Source organism: Anser cygnoides, chromosome 4, assembly GCF_040182565.1.
Source record: "Anser cygnoides isolate HZ-2024a breed goose chromosome 4, Taihu_goose_T2T_genome, whole genome shotgun sequence".
Taxonomy (NCBI): Eukaryota; Metazoa; Chordata; class Aves; order Anseriformes; family Anatidae; genus Anser; species Anser cygnoides.
The window spans coordinates 61,913,796-61,929,976 of record NC_089876.1 but is presented as its reverse complement, the minus strand read 5'-3'; the positions used below and the strand labels follow the sequence as shown (position 1 = coordinate 61,929,976).

The 16,181-nt window shown below is 44.7% G+C and overlaps 1 protein-coding gene across 8 annotated transcripts in view; it reads right to left on the bottom strand.

The window, feature by feature from the left end:
• MTUS1 (microtubule associated scaffold protein 1) overlaps nucleotides 1-16,181 on the bottom strand; it is a 115,072-nt gene that overhangs the window by 6,550 nt on the left and 92,341 nt on the right. For 7 of the 8 annotated variants that reach the window (XM_066996779.1, XM_013179867.3, XM_066996781.1 and 4 more), the window contains 5 exons: nucleotides 10,574-10,640; nucleotides 2,702-2,916; nucleotides 2,082-2,187; nucleotides 970-1,043; nucleotides 769-864 (listed from right to left, as the gene is read on the bottom strand). In XM_066996779.1, the coding sequence (XP_066852880.1) occupies nucleotides 769-864; nucleotides 970-1,043; nucleotides 2,082-2,187; nucleotides 2,702-2,916; nucleotides 10,574-10,640 (558 nt within the window). Of the gene's footprint in view, nucleotides 1-768; nucleotides 865-969; nucleotides 1,044-2,081; nucleotides 2,188-2,701; nucleotides 2,917-10,573; nucleotides 10,641-11,246; nucleotides 11,453-16,181 lie in introns of those variants that run through there. The other variant, XM_066996782.1, reaches the window with a different exon arrangement.

Here is a 16,181-nt window from a genome sequence, read left to right as displayed (position 1 = left end):
GCTATGGCCAACCCCCCTATAATTAACACTATCCCATCATGTCAAACACAGACCAATTACACTTGCACGTGACCTGCTTTCCAGGAAACCAATGCAGACTGCCCATTTAAAGTAGCAAAACTGACAAAATCTGGGAAGTGCCAATAACCACACATCCTAAATACTTTTTTAAGCATGGAATTTCTCTTCATGTAATACTGTAGCAGTACTATAGGTCACACTGGGAAGGTAAGCGTGTTTGTATCTAGCCATCCCCAGTGCCTGAAAGGCTCCTCTCAGAGCACATTTCTAATCCCAGGAGCATCACAGATGACAGCAGCCTTCAGAGGAAAAGCAAGACAGAACAAAAGTTTATCTAGAAAGTACATCAGCAACAAGTATGAATCAAATTCATTAAAAACTCAAGTACATGAAGAGAGGTTTGTTGTAGTGGCACAAGACAGCCCACGCCCTGATCATGGTACTGGCAGAACATTTATCAACTCACTAGAAGCTAAGCTATGATACACCTTTGGCATACAGTGAGGTCTTTAACTTAGACAATAACTTACACATTCAACAGATTTATATATTTATAATGGTAAGGTTAATAAACAATACTGTAGCTCTTGACAAAAACATCTGGTAGGCGATCCATTTAAATAAAATATTAGTAAGTATCAGAGCTCTATCAGATTTGATTGCACACCTTTCATATTATGCAATAACATAAACCCAGGCTTACAAGATCTGCCCCTGCCTGCCTTACTTTTGAAGATCTGGACTTACAAGATTGGCTTTTTCTTTGGCTATTTGTTTTTGCTCTTCTAATTTCAGCTTCTCACTCAGAGATTCGTTTTCACATTTTAATTCATCAATTTTTTTCTGAAATGAAAAGATGGGCGTAGTTAGGTCAAAAATTCACTGCTCATCCCCAAAATGCCTTTTTAAAGTTTTATACTGTTGCAATGATGCAAGCCTTTAACATACCTCTAGCAATTCCTGCTTCTCTTTAAAGGAATCTTCAAGCGACTTCCTTTCAGATTCATGGGCATTCTTGAGCTCTGCAACAAATTATTTTTTGCAGATTTTTAATACTGCATACAAAATGAAAACTCGTTTTGGAAAGAAAAAGCACAAAAAGCCAAAACAGGTAACGCACAGATGCAAAGTCAGTGACAACACGGAAAGCTCATTTATCACAAACTGCTCCAAAGCCTATACAAAGCATCAGACTTATTTATTGCTGCTTCAGATTTGCTGGTTGTCCCCTGGCATACACATTTCAGTAGCTGACGAGTCAAGTTTGAAAGCGTTCATCTACACGCAACAGAAGGATGAATTGAACACAAGATCCACATCTGACAAAAAGCTGAGTTTCTAAAGGGAAATAGAACAACAACAAAAAAAAATGGTGTCTTCCAGGAACTTCTAGAAAAAGATTTCCTTTCCTACTCTGGAAATATCACCCAGAAGAGCTAGCTCTTCAACTGCAGAGGAAGCGTCACCAATTTTAAGGAGGTGAAAGGATCACTGGAAATGTGGTTGCCAAGTGGAGTTGGAGGGAGGATGGAAATCACCACCTCTTAAATCAATTAGATGCAATACTATTTAAAACAGCACACTTAACCCCCACCTCCTTGAAAAACAACCTTTGCCCAGTATCCTGAAAACATCGTGTAATATTTCTCAAGTTGAGAGATGTTCCCACGTCAATCTGGAGACTACACCACCCTATTTATCCTTCATTTCAATTTTGAGGCGCTCCATACAGAAATGGGGAGGGTGGGGGGGAGAGCAATTACTCATTACCTTGACATTTTGAGGAGACTGCAACTTAGACACATCTTTTACTGAAAGAAAAAGTCATCTCCGCTCATGAGCGGTTTTGAAAGTTTCCTTCAACTATAATGGGATCATGGTTATGTCTGTGTGTAAAATGGGACTCGTTCAGTAGGAAAAGGAGGAATTCAGCCAGCATTTGTAAAGACAGCTGACCGGCAAGAACACCGAAACATCCTTATTCAGGTTTGATGTGTTTAAGGATTTTTGTCCATGACTAGCAGCACTATAACATAGGTACTTGAACACAAAATACTTGCCCGAAAAAGAGGATTCGTATTCCTTTTTCAGTTCCTCTACTTTTTCTGAGTGGCTGTTTTCAAGTTCCAGCTTAAAGTTTTCATGTGTGATATTTAAATTGTCCACCTGCAATATGACAAGATGATTTTTTCCCCTTAGTGTGTGAACTTAACCCTTGCTTAAAGTATTGTTCCAGTGGCTTTAGGCCATGCATAAGTCTACTTAACATATAGTCACAAGAGAAGCTAAGCCACATACAACACTTAATAGATAAGAACAAAACCTTACAGTTCACTGACACCAACAGGAGGATGTGTGCACATTACACGCATGGAGTTGCTGCAAAGCAAATTCACGAGCCAGGTGGGGTTTTATAAAGCTTAAAGCTCAAGCTGCCTCAAACAGCCAGTAGAGCTCCAGAAGTAACTGAAGCTTGCAGCACACTACCAATTTCTAACATATTTAAACACAAGCTTATGATCTGGACAGCTTAGTGCAATAACATTTTTTTAATTGCAGTGAAGTGGAGTTTCACACTAGACCAAACACCTTCAAAAATAGCTAAAATTGGGATTCCCTGAAGACTCATTTATAGCATAAAACAATTACTAGAGAATATTCCTACTTAAATGTCACAGACCTGCTCCTGGAGTTGCGCTTTGTACTTCTCAGCTTCTTCAATGCAGATACTTTGGAGCTTCTCACATTCTGCGGTATAAAACTGTTTAAGCCTCTCCTCCAGTTCAGCTAAATCACTGTGATGTTGCTCATTTAATTTCTGCAGAAATCCTTCATAAGCAACCTGCAGTTCATTCCTGTCTCTCTCCAATTTCTCACAAGCTGCAGAAGTGGTTACTGAGGATGTCAAAAGAAAAAAGTTACCCGATTAAGTTCGATGCTAATTTCACAGTCTCTCGTTACAGGCATTAAAGATGGGGAACACAGCACAGCAATAGGGTTATACAAATATCATTTATCCACGAGACGAGTGCCACCTCCAAGGACACGTGAAAAGACCTTTGCAAAATACCAAATACACTGTTTTGTATGTTGAGAATTAATTGAATCTAGTTAAATCAGGAGCCCACGCAGAAAGCACAGCTGTGACAGCTTGTCATGATGTAGAAGAATGAATGTCTCACTAGAGATACTGGAGTGCTCTAATACAAAAAAATTAATTGGATTTGCTACTTCACCTAATTTGATCCCATTTCGGGAGCGTATTTTTCAGAGTGCTTCACTTTTTGATATATAAACCACTTAGCTGAGATTAAAAGCGTTAGTATCCCGAAGTCCACCCATTCAGCACGCTGATCACGCTCAGATATGCAGCAGAGGGGCACTGCAGCCTGCCACATACTGCCCTACACAGCGTGGCACAGAACCACCAGTCTGAAACACGCTTGGTAACATGCACAGACCTGAGATATTTAAATACGAGACACAGAGTAGCTTCAGAAATCAAACACCAAAACACTGGGCTGCTCTCCTCACACCTGTATGAATACAGGTAAGCTGAGAAGACTGCCTCGGTTTGTCTCTGTGGTTAAACAGCTGATTAAAAGGCGGAATAGAAACTAGTAACTTGTACTTCTGAGTGTGAAATTTAGCATTCACACCTCCACCCAGAAGGGCTGGAATAGAAAGAACCATTTTCTCCTTCTAATACAATTGGAGCAAGCACCTTATGCAGCCAAAGGCTGGAAGCAAAGTGGAACAGAACCCCTAACAGAAGGGCATGGTCACTGACCTTCAGCAACACTGCTTCTATGCAGACCTCACTGCTTTGGTTTTGTATATATAGATCAGTCAGATGAGTGTCTACTAAAGAGAAAAAAATCAACTCGAATGTTAACGTGATCTTGAATGAAATACAGGGCAAGCCATGCGTACACACACTTTATAGCAGCTTGGCACACTGCCCAAACAGTACAAATAGAAACTCCCTATAAAAGCATTGGAAGATCCATATTTTTTGTAGAGGCATTGCAGGAAATTCTTATCATAGCTTTGTTTGAGCCTTAAGATATGTGAATTACAGTATCTTCAAGGACTGACTCCCGGACTAGTCCTGGCCTCAGCTGTCATGGAAGCAAGCAGTCTTCCCAAGTAGACTGCCTGAGGTTAGACACGTGTCAGATCCCCCCCTTTGCTCATCAGGAGCGAGAGAGTAAACAAATGATACTGGCACTCTCGTCTAAGGAGAAGGTAATGAACTCTTGGCCCTACTGCAATCACCCCGAACATCGCTTGAACAACGAAGTGTAACATGGGCTCTACTGCATGGAAACCAGTTTGCGCATATATCCGTGAATTAGTGGTGGTTTGTTGTTGTTGGTGGTGGGGCTTTTGGTTTTTGTTGCTGTTGGTTTGGGGCTTGTTTTTTAATAAAGAGCAGGCTTAGCTTTGTGCTAGTTCTGTTTGAACGGCCTGCTGATCAGGACAGTTTCAAGCCAGGCTGTTCATCCTATGACTGGCAGCGACACAACTAAAGGCCGAACAGAAACCCACCACAGCATTCTCTGCAACTGAAGCTGATTTCACAGCTTTTTAGACCACCACCAAGTAAGATTTTTATCTTCCCATCTTAATTCCTTCCATGAACTACTGTTATGATTCCTTTGGGGAAAAAAATTTAAAAAAATTAGCATTTGCACTTCTATCAGTCACAGCAGTATAGTTATGGAATGTGTATGCTTTGCATTTGGGGGAAAAGGAAACACGATAGACAGGGGACATAGTTATATAATGCAAAGAAGCAGGCAGAGAGCCAAATGGAGGCATTATACAACCAGCCCCGTGAAGAACTGATCTGACCATTTACCGCAGAGCAACAGGAGTATAGCCGAGAGGCAGCCAACAGCTCACGTGCCTCATTTGAAATAATTGTAGCAAAATGCTTCAAGTGAGCCACTTCCTCTAAAACCAACGGGGGAAGCAGCAGTCATCCAATTCTTATTTATAAGGGCAGAGCCATCCATTTGCCTCTACATTTGAGCTAAAAGAATTTGCTGCCTGGCCTTGTCTTGTCTTTAAATGTCAGCGTACAGAACTTCAGATGATGCAAAACATCTCAGAAAAAAGTCCAAGAGCAAACCACGCCTTTGTCAAAGAGAGTAGCCACAGCAGTTCTCGCTCAGCCAGTTTGCAATTCAGATTTACGAGAAGACGAATGTTACAAGGGCAAACAAAAACTAACTTTTAAAACTTGCACTGGCAGCTGAACATCGCATTACCTTGAAGGCGATGTCTGGCCTCCACAAAGCTGGAGGCTGCTCCGCGTCTTCACAGAGTGCTCGTCTGACCCAAACCCTTGCCGTCCAAGCAAGGAGCAGGACCACCACACAAGAAGCGAGCTCCCAGTATCATGGTGGTGCAAGAAATTGCGCGGGTGATGTTTCAGCAAGAACTCCGACTGAAGAATTTATTTCAAACTATGCGAAGTCCTGTACACCAAAATGGTTTGTTCCCACACTCAGAATTCAAGTGTCAGCAGCAAGTATTTTTCACAGCCTATCCATCCCCACGCTGAACAATATAATTAATTATATGCATATAATATAATTAATGACATTGCCTTGTTTTAAGAAAGGGACAAGCCACAAAAACTACAGCTAATCCCTTGGTCTGGCTACTCATCCACAACAGGGGAACGCTGCAAAACTCCCGACTAACCAAGGTTGATGACTACTCAAGAGTTTTCTCATAGAACTGGTGCTTGATTAGGAAGCAAAATCTGCAACTGGAACGCGTGCTCTTCCAGTAGTGCATAAAATCTCTATTTCAGCTTCTTTCCCACTTCAGAGACAGCTGAAGTGCATGCTTCGGAGTTTTTGTACGTGACTGTTGTGCTTCCTCTGCCTCCCTGAAGCACTTCCCTCCACAACTCCACATCTTTATTATGTCACTCATTAAGAAGACCACAGACCTTGAGCTGAAGGAACAACAGGAGACAAATGGTCAAATGGCATTTGGAAGAAAAATCAGATGAAATGGTGCACTATCCATCCACCCATTAAGTTTGCTCAATTACATCTCTAACACTAAGTAGTTTTAAGCTTTCAGGCTACTTGTAGAATATACAGAATGGTGGACTTGGCAGCCAGAAGCAAGATCTGCTTCATTATTGAAATAGAAAATCTGTTAATATTTTTCCCCACTTGGTTGTCCCAGCCAGCCTGGGACAGTCTCCCTCTGTATTATTACAACACAGAGCAAGATTAATCCATGTTTTAATGTTCAACACCTGTTTATTACCCATGAAGAGCCTGGTTCTTTTGGGTGGAACCACTACCTCCAGCAATCACAGGAAGCTCCTGACGTTTGGTAACAGCATGTCTTCATATCAGAAATGTTTTCGAAATGTAAAATTAACATCCATACGTAGCTGTTAACGGCGGCTGCTTCCATCTCACAGATTTGACTGCAAAGCTTTCTGTGTGCCAGCAACATCAGCCACCACCTAGAAACAGAGGCGTGGAGAACCAGGCACCGGCAGCTCCCTCTGAGAGCACAAACCGCGGCAGCTCCCAACGGCACGAACCATAGCCCCAGGTCAAGGAGAGGGCTCCAAAAGTTGCCCTGTTTTGTAGAAACCCCAAGAAGTGTACTGCACGTTCCCAGGAAAAGCAGCCAAGGGATAACAAGGGATAAGCCCTTACAAATGTGTAATATCTCCTCCTTTCTAAATTTAGTTTGGTTTTACTCTAATTATATAACAATTCATTGTAACTAAACCAATCCAGTCATTTATGGCTCAAATGCTTACATAAAAACATTTCTCAGCTTACTCTCCCCTAAAAGCCGCCATAGCTCAGAGAAGAGAAAACATAACGTTGTTTTGGAGTCCTAAATTGAATTACTTTGAAGCAAAAGTTATCTTCATAAAGTTGTCTAAGTCACTCACTGGCCTAGTTATGATTTATGAAATGAAAACCCATTAGACTGTCTGACATTTCAAAACAGAGGTCACTAGCACAGTAAACTGGCAGCATTTTAATAGGTATGGGGGATGTGAAAGCCAGTAATTGCCAGAAAGCATCAAGTATTTAGCATGGTGTTATGCCACAGTGCATAACGTTTTATTGCTCTAACTTCATCTTTCACGTAGGAATATTTATGAATACCTTCCATTGACCAGTGAGTCTACTGCAGAAACACAAGCTCGTTTCCTTCCCTACAGATTTTTTTGTTGTTGTTATTACCCAATAATTAGGTCACAATTCTGGCAGACTCTCAATATTGGAAATCCTTCTACCCGAGCACGCTTTCCGTTTATGACCAAGTTTCTCTTGGTGTTACTTCTGTCACAAGACTAACAACACGTGGTGTTAAGCCGTGTGCCACAGTCTTGTTCTTGGGCAAGTTGAAATGAGCCAGGTAAACCAAAAGCACGCTTTGAGCTACGTTTAAGTGGGTTTGGTTGAATATATATATGAAACACTCAGGTGTCTGCCAGGAAGAAAGTTCCTATCCTACAATACTGCAAATGCTAGAGTATCAGCAGGCAGGGAAAAGCATGGGAAGATAGGTTCCCTCCCCCAAATAGCTGATGGAAATGTCTAGCTGCTGTTAACTATTTTCAAGAATTACCATGACCTGGCAACCAAATCATATCCACGCCATCTGTTAGTAAAAAACAGCAGCCTTTTTATCCCAACCTCCAAAGGACACTTTAAAGGTCATTTAATAATAATAATAATAAAACAGCAGAAAGGGATTTCTGAAGAAAATACTGTTTACCAATTGCAGCACGGAGGGGTTAGATGTCTGGCTGTCGGGGGTGCAGGCAGGTCTCTCCTGCCCACTGACAAATGCTCCTGCATTGCAGTTTTTGAAGGGCCAACACGTCGGCTGAGTCAGCTCTGCAGCAGCTGGTGCATAGCAGCACTGGCCTGGATCATGTCCAGCAGGGCTCCAAAGTGACTCCAAAACAATTGGAAGCACAATTAATGTTGGGGAGTAGTTTCGTACCTCTGAGGAAACGCAACTCTTATGATTTCTACTTACGTAATTAAACAGGTAACTAGAAATTATTTATACATTACCCTGTATCTTAATAAGGAGAGAAACAGGTGGCCAACAGCATTCGTATCTGCTCAGGGATCCCAGGACCAAGGTGTTTACATTCAAACCACCAAGTTCAGTCTTTGTGGCTGGAGGTTTTAAGGAAAGCCATGGCTGATAATGAAACTGACCTCCTTGGAAAAGCCTGTCCCCAAATACATCATCACCGCTAATCCTCGCATGCGTTTCCAGCTACTGAAAGCAGAAAGCAGACAGCGTCTGGTACGTGTCCTCCGCACGGGGCTTGGTGACATGGTGGCTGTCAAAGTGAGAGCCTGGGACTGCAATGCGTATCTAAACCGGCCCCCCACCCCAAAATGTTTGCATGCAGTCGTTAAACAGGAACGTGTTTGGGTAGAAAGGGGATTGCAGCATAATCTAGCAAAACGGACAGTTTGATGGCAAGCCAATTTGGTTTTGCAAGGTAAACAAAGGAGCTTGGGAGCATATGCAATTAAACTTCAAAGGCAGAAACTGAGGACTCAAACCTGCAAGGTGCACGCTGCAGATTTCATGCTCCTCTCACATTTGGCAACATCCAGTGCACAGACTACACCAAGCTGGACACACCTGGTTCCTCTTCCTAGACCACGCGTTCCCAAACTGCGGAACAACATGCCTTAAAAACACGTCAGCCTGGGCCTGCGTGAGGCAGTGCGTCCATACAGCCAAAAGAAGACTGAAAGTGAACTTAACTGTCTAACCAGCCTGTGCCTAAATGATGCTATGAACCCAAAGTTCTCAATCCTTACCTCAAAACAACCTATGGGAATCTTAAATTCAGCTCTACCCATTTAACAGGGGAAAGAGAGCTGATTAGCAGGTGTGCATATATAAATCCATGTTATAAATAAATCCATATATGAATTCATAAATCCGTAAATCCATATATATAAATCCATGTTATATTCACAACACAACTCCGTAGTTCACCCAAGAAGTTTCCTCACTATGACTCAAGTTCTACTTTTGTCACTGTGGGGTGACACAGTGCTGGCTGCTGCGGGACGCAGCCCTCTGCCCTCCTCACAACCTTTCCCTTGCAGCAGCAGCTCCTCCAGCCACGCTGCTTGGAAGCCCCCAGCCTTCAGCAGGCTCCAGGCAGGCACTGGCACAAGGACACGAGGCCAGAGGGACCCAAGGCTCTTTCAAAAGCAGCTCCTACAGTGCAATCCAGACACTTTGTCAGCAGAAAGGTTAAAGATTGCAGCGTGGGAGAGGTCACTGAGCACTAAGCTCTAGAAAAGCCCCAGCTTTCTAGTCTTGAACTTTCAGGAAAGAAAGCTTGACACATTTCTGTGGTGTGTTTGGTACCTTTGGTACTCTCTTGCATCTACCCAGGCTGCAAGGCTCTTGCTGCTTGTGCTGCCCCCCGCTCACAGACCACAATTTCACACACCACCAAGTAAGGCTCCCAGAAAGCTGCATTTTGCAATAAGCTCTCAACTGGACACCAGTAACAGTGACAAGGAGAAGCTGTGCTCTGCTGGTTCAGCTGGGGGTAACCCCTTCCTCCCCATCAAGCTTTCAACTCTAATTAGTCACAGGAGTTGCCCGCCCTGTTAATCAGCGCTAATAAATAAATCTGAACACTAAGTGCACCACCTGCACGGAACAAGACCTACACTCCAGTTTGGTTGAGACAACACTCAACTTCCAAAGCATGTGAAAATAAACACTTCGACTCCTCAGTAATAAGTGATGTATCTGAAACCACTGCACTCTTCACTTCTGCTTTTAGAAGTTGGGTTTTTTTTTTTTTTCTATTTAAAGGGGCTCCATCCTGACAGAAGTGGGCTTTTTATAAAACTCTAGTTTCATTTTCAAGCACCCTCAGTTTAATTCAATGACTTTTTGCACTCCACAAGATGATCCTGCTTTGAGTTTGAACAAGTTACATGAAGTTGCCATTAATGCAGTTAAATCAAGCTTCAAAGTTGGCAAAATCGGCCCTTGCACATTACAGCTCAATTTCATATCATAGCTGACCGCTAGGATGAGTTCAAAGATGTAATCTCATTAGCCCGACACCATTGCCTTCTATTAATTCCCCACTCATTCACCTACAAGTCACTAAAGCAAAATGAGAATTTTGCGCAGCATATTTCACAGGTTTATAGATTTTTGCTGCAGACCTCTAGAGTTGGGGCTCAGACAGTGTGCACATTGCCAGACGTCCCCCCGCCATTTCCTGAAAGTGAATTCTTTGGTCGTCAGATGCGTGTTTTGTGAGGAGGCTCCCCAGGCACAGGCAGCTCGGTGCCAGGGATCCAGTGAACCTGGGGTCATGCTGCTGGGCTCCGAACGCAGCGATGCAGCATCTGAGCAGGATTCAGCCAGGGAATTAAACGCCTGCCATTACAACACCACGGCATCTGTCTTTGCAGAGATCCGGTCTGCCCCATTTCTGCTTTCATTGAGATTAATAAAATAAATAAATTCTTACCCAGTTCTCCTCGAAGGTTAACTAGCTCCTGAGATAACTCTTTGTGTTGTTTCAGCGCTTCCTCCCTCTGTAGGAGAAAAAACAAACAAACCCAAACACTGGTTACCAGCGATCTGGACAGGGCACCTTCCAATAATCAACTTATACGTGCTCTGCAGCAAAACAAGCGGCAGGAGCAAGAAGCCAAGACATGAATCATGTAAGGATAACAGCCCCACCGTTACCAAACACACAGATGTTCTCCTGTCGTTAAGGAAGTTGTACTCTAAAACGAAATAATAGCTCTGCTGGTTGTTTTTTTATTATTATTATTCCAGGATACCACGGCAATCTGAATCCTGCTCCGCAGCACTCGGTTGCACACTTTATGATGGGTGGAGCGCCGGGAGCCCTGGGCACAAGGCAGCCGATGGCTGACAAGGGCGCAGGAGTGCCCGAGGCGGGCAGGGCACCTCGTGGGGCGCGTTACGGGGTGGGCATCGCCCCGCACCCCCCGAGAGCCGGGAGAGGAGCACAGGAGCCCCCCTCTTCTCTCCCCTTGCCAGCTGCTTCCTCCCCTCGCCGCGCCCCGCTCCCCAGCATCGCTACCAAAAAAAAAAAAAAATCACCCCCAAAACCCCCAAGCCCCGCACCCCGAATCCCCGCCCGACCCAGGCGAGCCCGGCGGCGTTACCCTGGCTGCGGCGCACGGCGGGTAGGTGCAGAGCCTGCTGCCGGAGCAGCCCATCCCTCGGGCAGCGCCTGCCTCCCGCTGCCGGCACCGGCTCCCCCCGAGCCCCGGGCTGCGATCGGTGCCCGCCCGCGGGAGGGGAGGGGGGGGGAGAGGTCCGGGGGGTGGCGGAGCCGGGCGCCGCCGCTTTTCGGGCTTTAAAGCGCGGAGGAGAGGAGCGGGAGGCCCGGGGCCGCTGGCTTTGTGCTTCCGCTAGGGAACACCGGGAGGGAAAAAAAAAAAAAAAAAAAAAAAAAGGAAAGAAGAAGAAAATAAACCCGCCCCGGCCCCGAGCCGCCGGGGCTCGGGCAGGCAGGGGCACGGGCGCCCCGAGGCGGCAGCGCCCCTCGCAGCCGCACGAGTGCCACCGCCGTGGCTCGGAGACGGAGCTGGCGCTGTCACCATCGTACTGCAGCCGGGTGGCTGCCTCCGCGGGGTGAAAACCCGGGCAGAGCCCGGCCACTCCACACAGAAAGCTCGGGGGACAAAGTCACCCCACACAAAAAGCCCCTGGGGCAAAGCCACCCCACATAGAAAGCCCGGCGATCCCAAGCCCCGCTCCACCTGCCTCTGTGGGCTTCCAGGAGGGCGCACGCCACAGGGCACCTCTGAGGGGGTTCCTCTCCCCACTTCTTGGGTCACGTACTCATCCCTGATTCTAATTCTCACCCAAAAAATCATCCCTGACCTGATCTCCCACAGCCCGCTTGGGGCAGTGAAATATCACGACCTGCCTCCGCCCCGGGCTGGTGGGCTGCATGGCAGGGCAGGCCCCTCGGAGAGGCCGCCGTTCTGGCTGGTGCTTCCCAAAGGCCTGCCTCATGGCCCGCAGAACGGCTTGTGTCTGGTTTTAATTAAAACTATTCTGATCTCTGTGTCCTTTCCACATCAAATTAACTGACTGACCAACCAGAAGCCAAAACCTCAAAGTAAAATAGGAGACACTGCTCTCCTGATTTATTATTTGGGAGCTTCTTGCTTCCCGCTGCTCTCACACCATTTTGCTTTTTACTGGTGCTGTTGATCCATAGGCCCCCAGCCTGCAACGCGCCCACTCGCGGTTTCCCAAAGCAAGAAATCCACGCAGATGTGCATCATGACCCCCATGAAAGAAAACATTCAGAAAAGGCTTCCCATCAGGACCACCAGCCATCTGGTAAAATACCGAAGACAACTCCTATAATCCAGGAAGGGCCATCTTCAGTATTTCATCCAAAGGCAGGTATGCAGGTACTTTTATTGGCATCGAGCTACCTTCTAGCTCATACTTCACAGGATTCTAGGTGAAAATCGATACCAGAAATTGAAAGAACAGCTCCACGAGGCAGGATCAAGCAGTTTTGGCCTTGCTCATTTCTCCAGATAATTTTATTATTGCCAGATTTATCCAGCGGCACGATCCTTGGTTAGCTGTCACAGACTCAAGGAGGGTCTTTATAACAACTTAAAACTGTTTCTGGCAAAATTTATGAGCTTATGGCAAGATGATGGAGGATGGCTGGGTACCTATTTTTCTTATTTCAAAAGAATCTGTTACAGCTGTGCAAGAAAGCCAGGATAGCTTTAGCAAAAACATTTATGCTACCACAAACGTGGAAGCAGCAGGAAGACATGAGAACAGAGCTTGGGGACAAAAGCTTTGCCACAGGCGGTACCATTCGGGTGCACCTCTCCTGTGAGATGCTGCAAAACAATGTTCAGCATAAAGCAGGAGACCTGGACATTTCCTGTTATGTGAGAGATTAAACAGTTAAAAAAAAATCCTTCACAGTTTTTGAGGATTTGTCAAGAAACTCCAGGGGGATGTGTGCCCAATAGCAAGGACACCTGGGAAGGTGAGGTATGCTCTGCTACATCTGGAGAGAAACACAAAAGCAGGGGAAAAAAGGTACAAGGTAGGGGGGTGGAGACTGTGACAGTTTCAAAATGACAAAAATGACAAGTCAGGAATGGAATAAATTATGAGATGTCTTATTCATGCTTTTGTTACTGGCAGTTACACAGTGCAGTTACCGGCTCAGGAGTGCTTTTTCCTGGCAACCAGCTGGTTTTGCTGCAGCTCTAAATTCCAACAGACCAGCCCGGTGTCATCTTAGGAGAAGGACAACAGTGAGGACGCATAAACGGCTCAAGAGTTGCCATCCCTCTGCCTTAAAAGCAGGAAGCTCCACAAACGTCCACATTCCACAATGAACACAAAAGGTATTTTAACACTGAACATGCCAGCAGCCGACCTTCCTGGCCACGTACCTAAGCCGAATATTCACCTGCGAGAGCCACAAGGTATCCCCAAGGACTGAGCCACAAGCATTTCCCAAGCGGCCGGTGTTCCCCAAAGACGCCGCACAGCTCCTTTTGCAGACCCCAAATCTGGGAGCAGGCAAACTGTCAACTCCTGCTGCTGCTGTGTTTCCTAGTGAGGAAGAGCGAGTAGCCAGACCCCTGGTTTTAGGTTTCTCAGCCCACCCCTGTGGCTGCCCAGCTGACACGGCCCCGGCGTGGAGCTCTGCCCTCTGCTTGCCAGTCAAGGCTTTGAGAGCCACAGGTTGGCCATGCCCAGCTGAAGAGCCCTATTTTCCTTTTGCAAGAGCCCCCACCACATTAAGAACACAAAACCCCTCAATCAACAGCCATCCAGCACAAAACAGCAAACTACGGCAGAAAACAGGTTTCGGGTACTCTTGCCCGATAAGTTAATGTCACCCATCCAGCAGTAACTAATCACTAAATTAAACATCGCAGTTTACATCTCCAACCACACTCCTTTTTGAAAACAAAATGCATGCTCTTATGGAGTTGTACTAAAGAAAGAAAAATTCACAAGAGCCACTACTGAAAAGTTTACATTTATGTACCAAAATGCTTTTCTGTTTTGTTTAGAAGACAAGCAGCTATGTGGGACCAACATCCGTACAACAAACCTCCATTTGCCTGGTCTACCCCGTGCAACACATCACCTCCTCCAGGATTTCTGCAGCATTCCCAACTTCTCAGCAAATTTCAAGCAACTGCCATGTACAAAACCCCACTACTCATTTTTTCATTCCCAGGTTACTGTTTCCAAATCTTCTTCAAAATTGTTCTCATGAGAAGCCTTGTACTGCAAATTCCCACATATTTTCTATCAGGTTTGGAACAAGTATTGCACGTAGCTCCAACTGAACTCTGCGAAGTACCAAACATTTCCCATGGAACAGTCACAAGTGACTTCTAGGTCCTGAAATACTTCAGGAAATCAGGTCATGTTGTGGGACTTTTTCTGTGACACAAATATATCCTACCTATACTGGGGAGTTCTCCTCTTAAGGAGGAGATACGGAGTGGTCCCTGCCAACAGAAGGGGGAGAAAGGCTCAGACGATGCCATTACAAAGCACCCCATGGCAGCAAAAGCGCAGGAGGCTTTGAGTCAGCAGCAGTTATGCCTGTTACAGGCAGATCCGCAAGGTGGAAAGAGCTCTGATCGGCAAGGCTGCAGATCAGTCTTCTAGCTTTATCGCTGATACACTTCCTAAACAAGTCATTTCAGGAGTTAACACATGTGAGAGGAGGACAAAAGTTCCATATATAAAAACATTAGTTTTTGGAACACATTTATTAGAACAGACTAAATAAAATTTGTCCAGAGTCTGTAAGACAGACATTCATTAGTGCAGCAAAGAAAGGAAGCACTTAACTGTGTTTCACTGTCATATATAGGGTCAAATTGATTTTATTCTGGGAAAAGAAAGCCTGATTTTGAAAGCTGTTTAGTGTCAAACCATAAGTACTTACTCCTATACCAAATTCAGAGAGAAATATTATTTATTTTAAGATACCCAAAGGTTATTTCTAAGCAATTCTACAACATGAGTGAAAAGATGAGTATGATCACTGGCCTTAACGTAGAAGCTGAGTCATGTCTTTGTATAAACTCCAGTCACCCATGTGGCATCAGCTATAGCTCGGAGGTAGTTATGCAGGGGTAACAAAAGGGCCATTCATATCCGCTCTGCAATATTACATTTGCATTGATTACTTTGGTCCTTATGTCAGACTACCTCTACCAGTTCCTGTTCTTTCTTTGTCCTTTAAGCAAGTCTTCTAATTAGAAGTCAGCAATTTTAGAAATTGTCTTTTTTTTTTTTTTTTTTTTAAAAACTCACCCATCCTCAGCCCACTTAAACATTGAAATATCATCTCTTTCCCAGTACTCAGAGGCAAAAGCAAGCTAAATTTAGCCAGGTATCACAACACACAGCCTTTAACCCCCTTCTCCAGGTATATTTTTGAATGGAGGACCAGACCATTACTGCAGTAAAGTGAAAATGCCATTAATCTCAAATCAACCAACCTACAGTGAAGTGACTATTTCCAAATTACTCTTGACACTGTTAGTGTGCTGCCTTCTTATCAGACAAAATAAGCAATCAATTTTCACCTGCCCTTGACTTATTACTTCAAACAGAACCCAGTTAAGTCTCAGACTACAACTCTTCTGCAATTAGCTGAGAGAGACTCCCTGTAACTTCCAATATTTGACTTCTCTCATTTATGAAGCATCAAATGTTTGTTCCCCAATGTTTAGTATGTGAAACACTAAAGCAGAGAACCAGCCAAACAGGATTCCTGTGAGTCACTTAATATTTAATATGGATCTTGAACTTGCGGGCTCTACGCTTGTACAATCATTAGACAGGATCTTATGCTCATATGAGAGCTCTGTCTTCCCATTTTGAAAAATGGCCACCTGTATGCAATAGCTTTACAAAGTTAGGTCCAGATGTAGTAGTAAGATGGGCTATTTAACCTTACAGCCTATTTTCTACTCTATAAGATTTCTGAACTGTAACATTAACTTTATGTCACACACAATGACTCTCTTCTTCCCTGTGAAAATTCTCATCTCATAAGCAAGTTC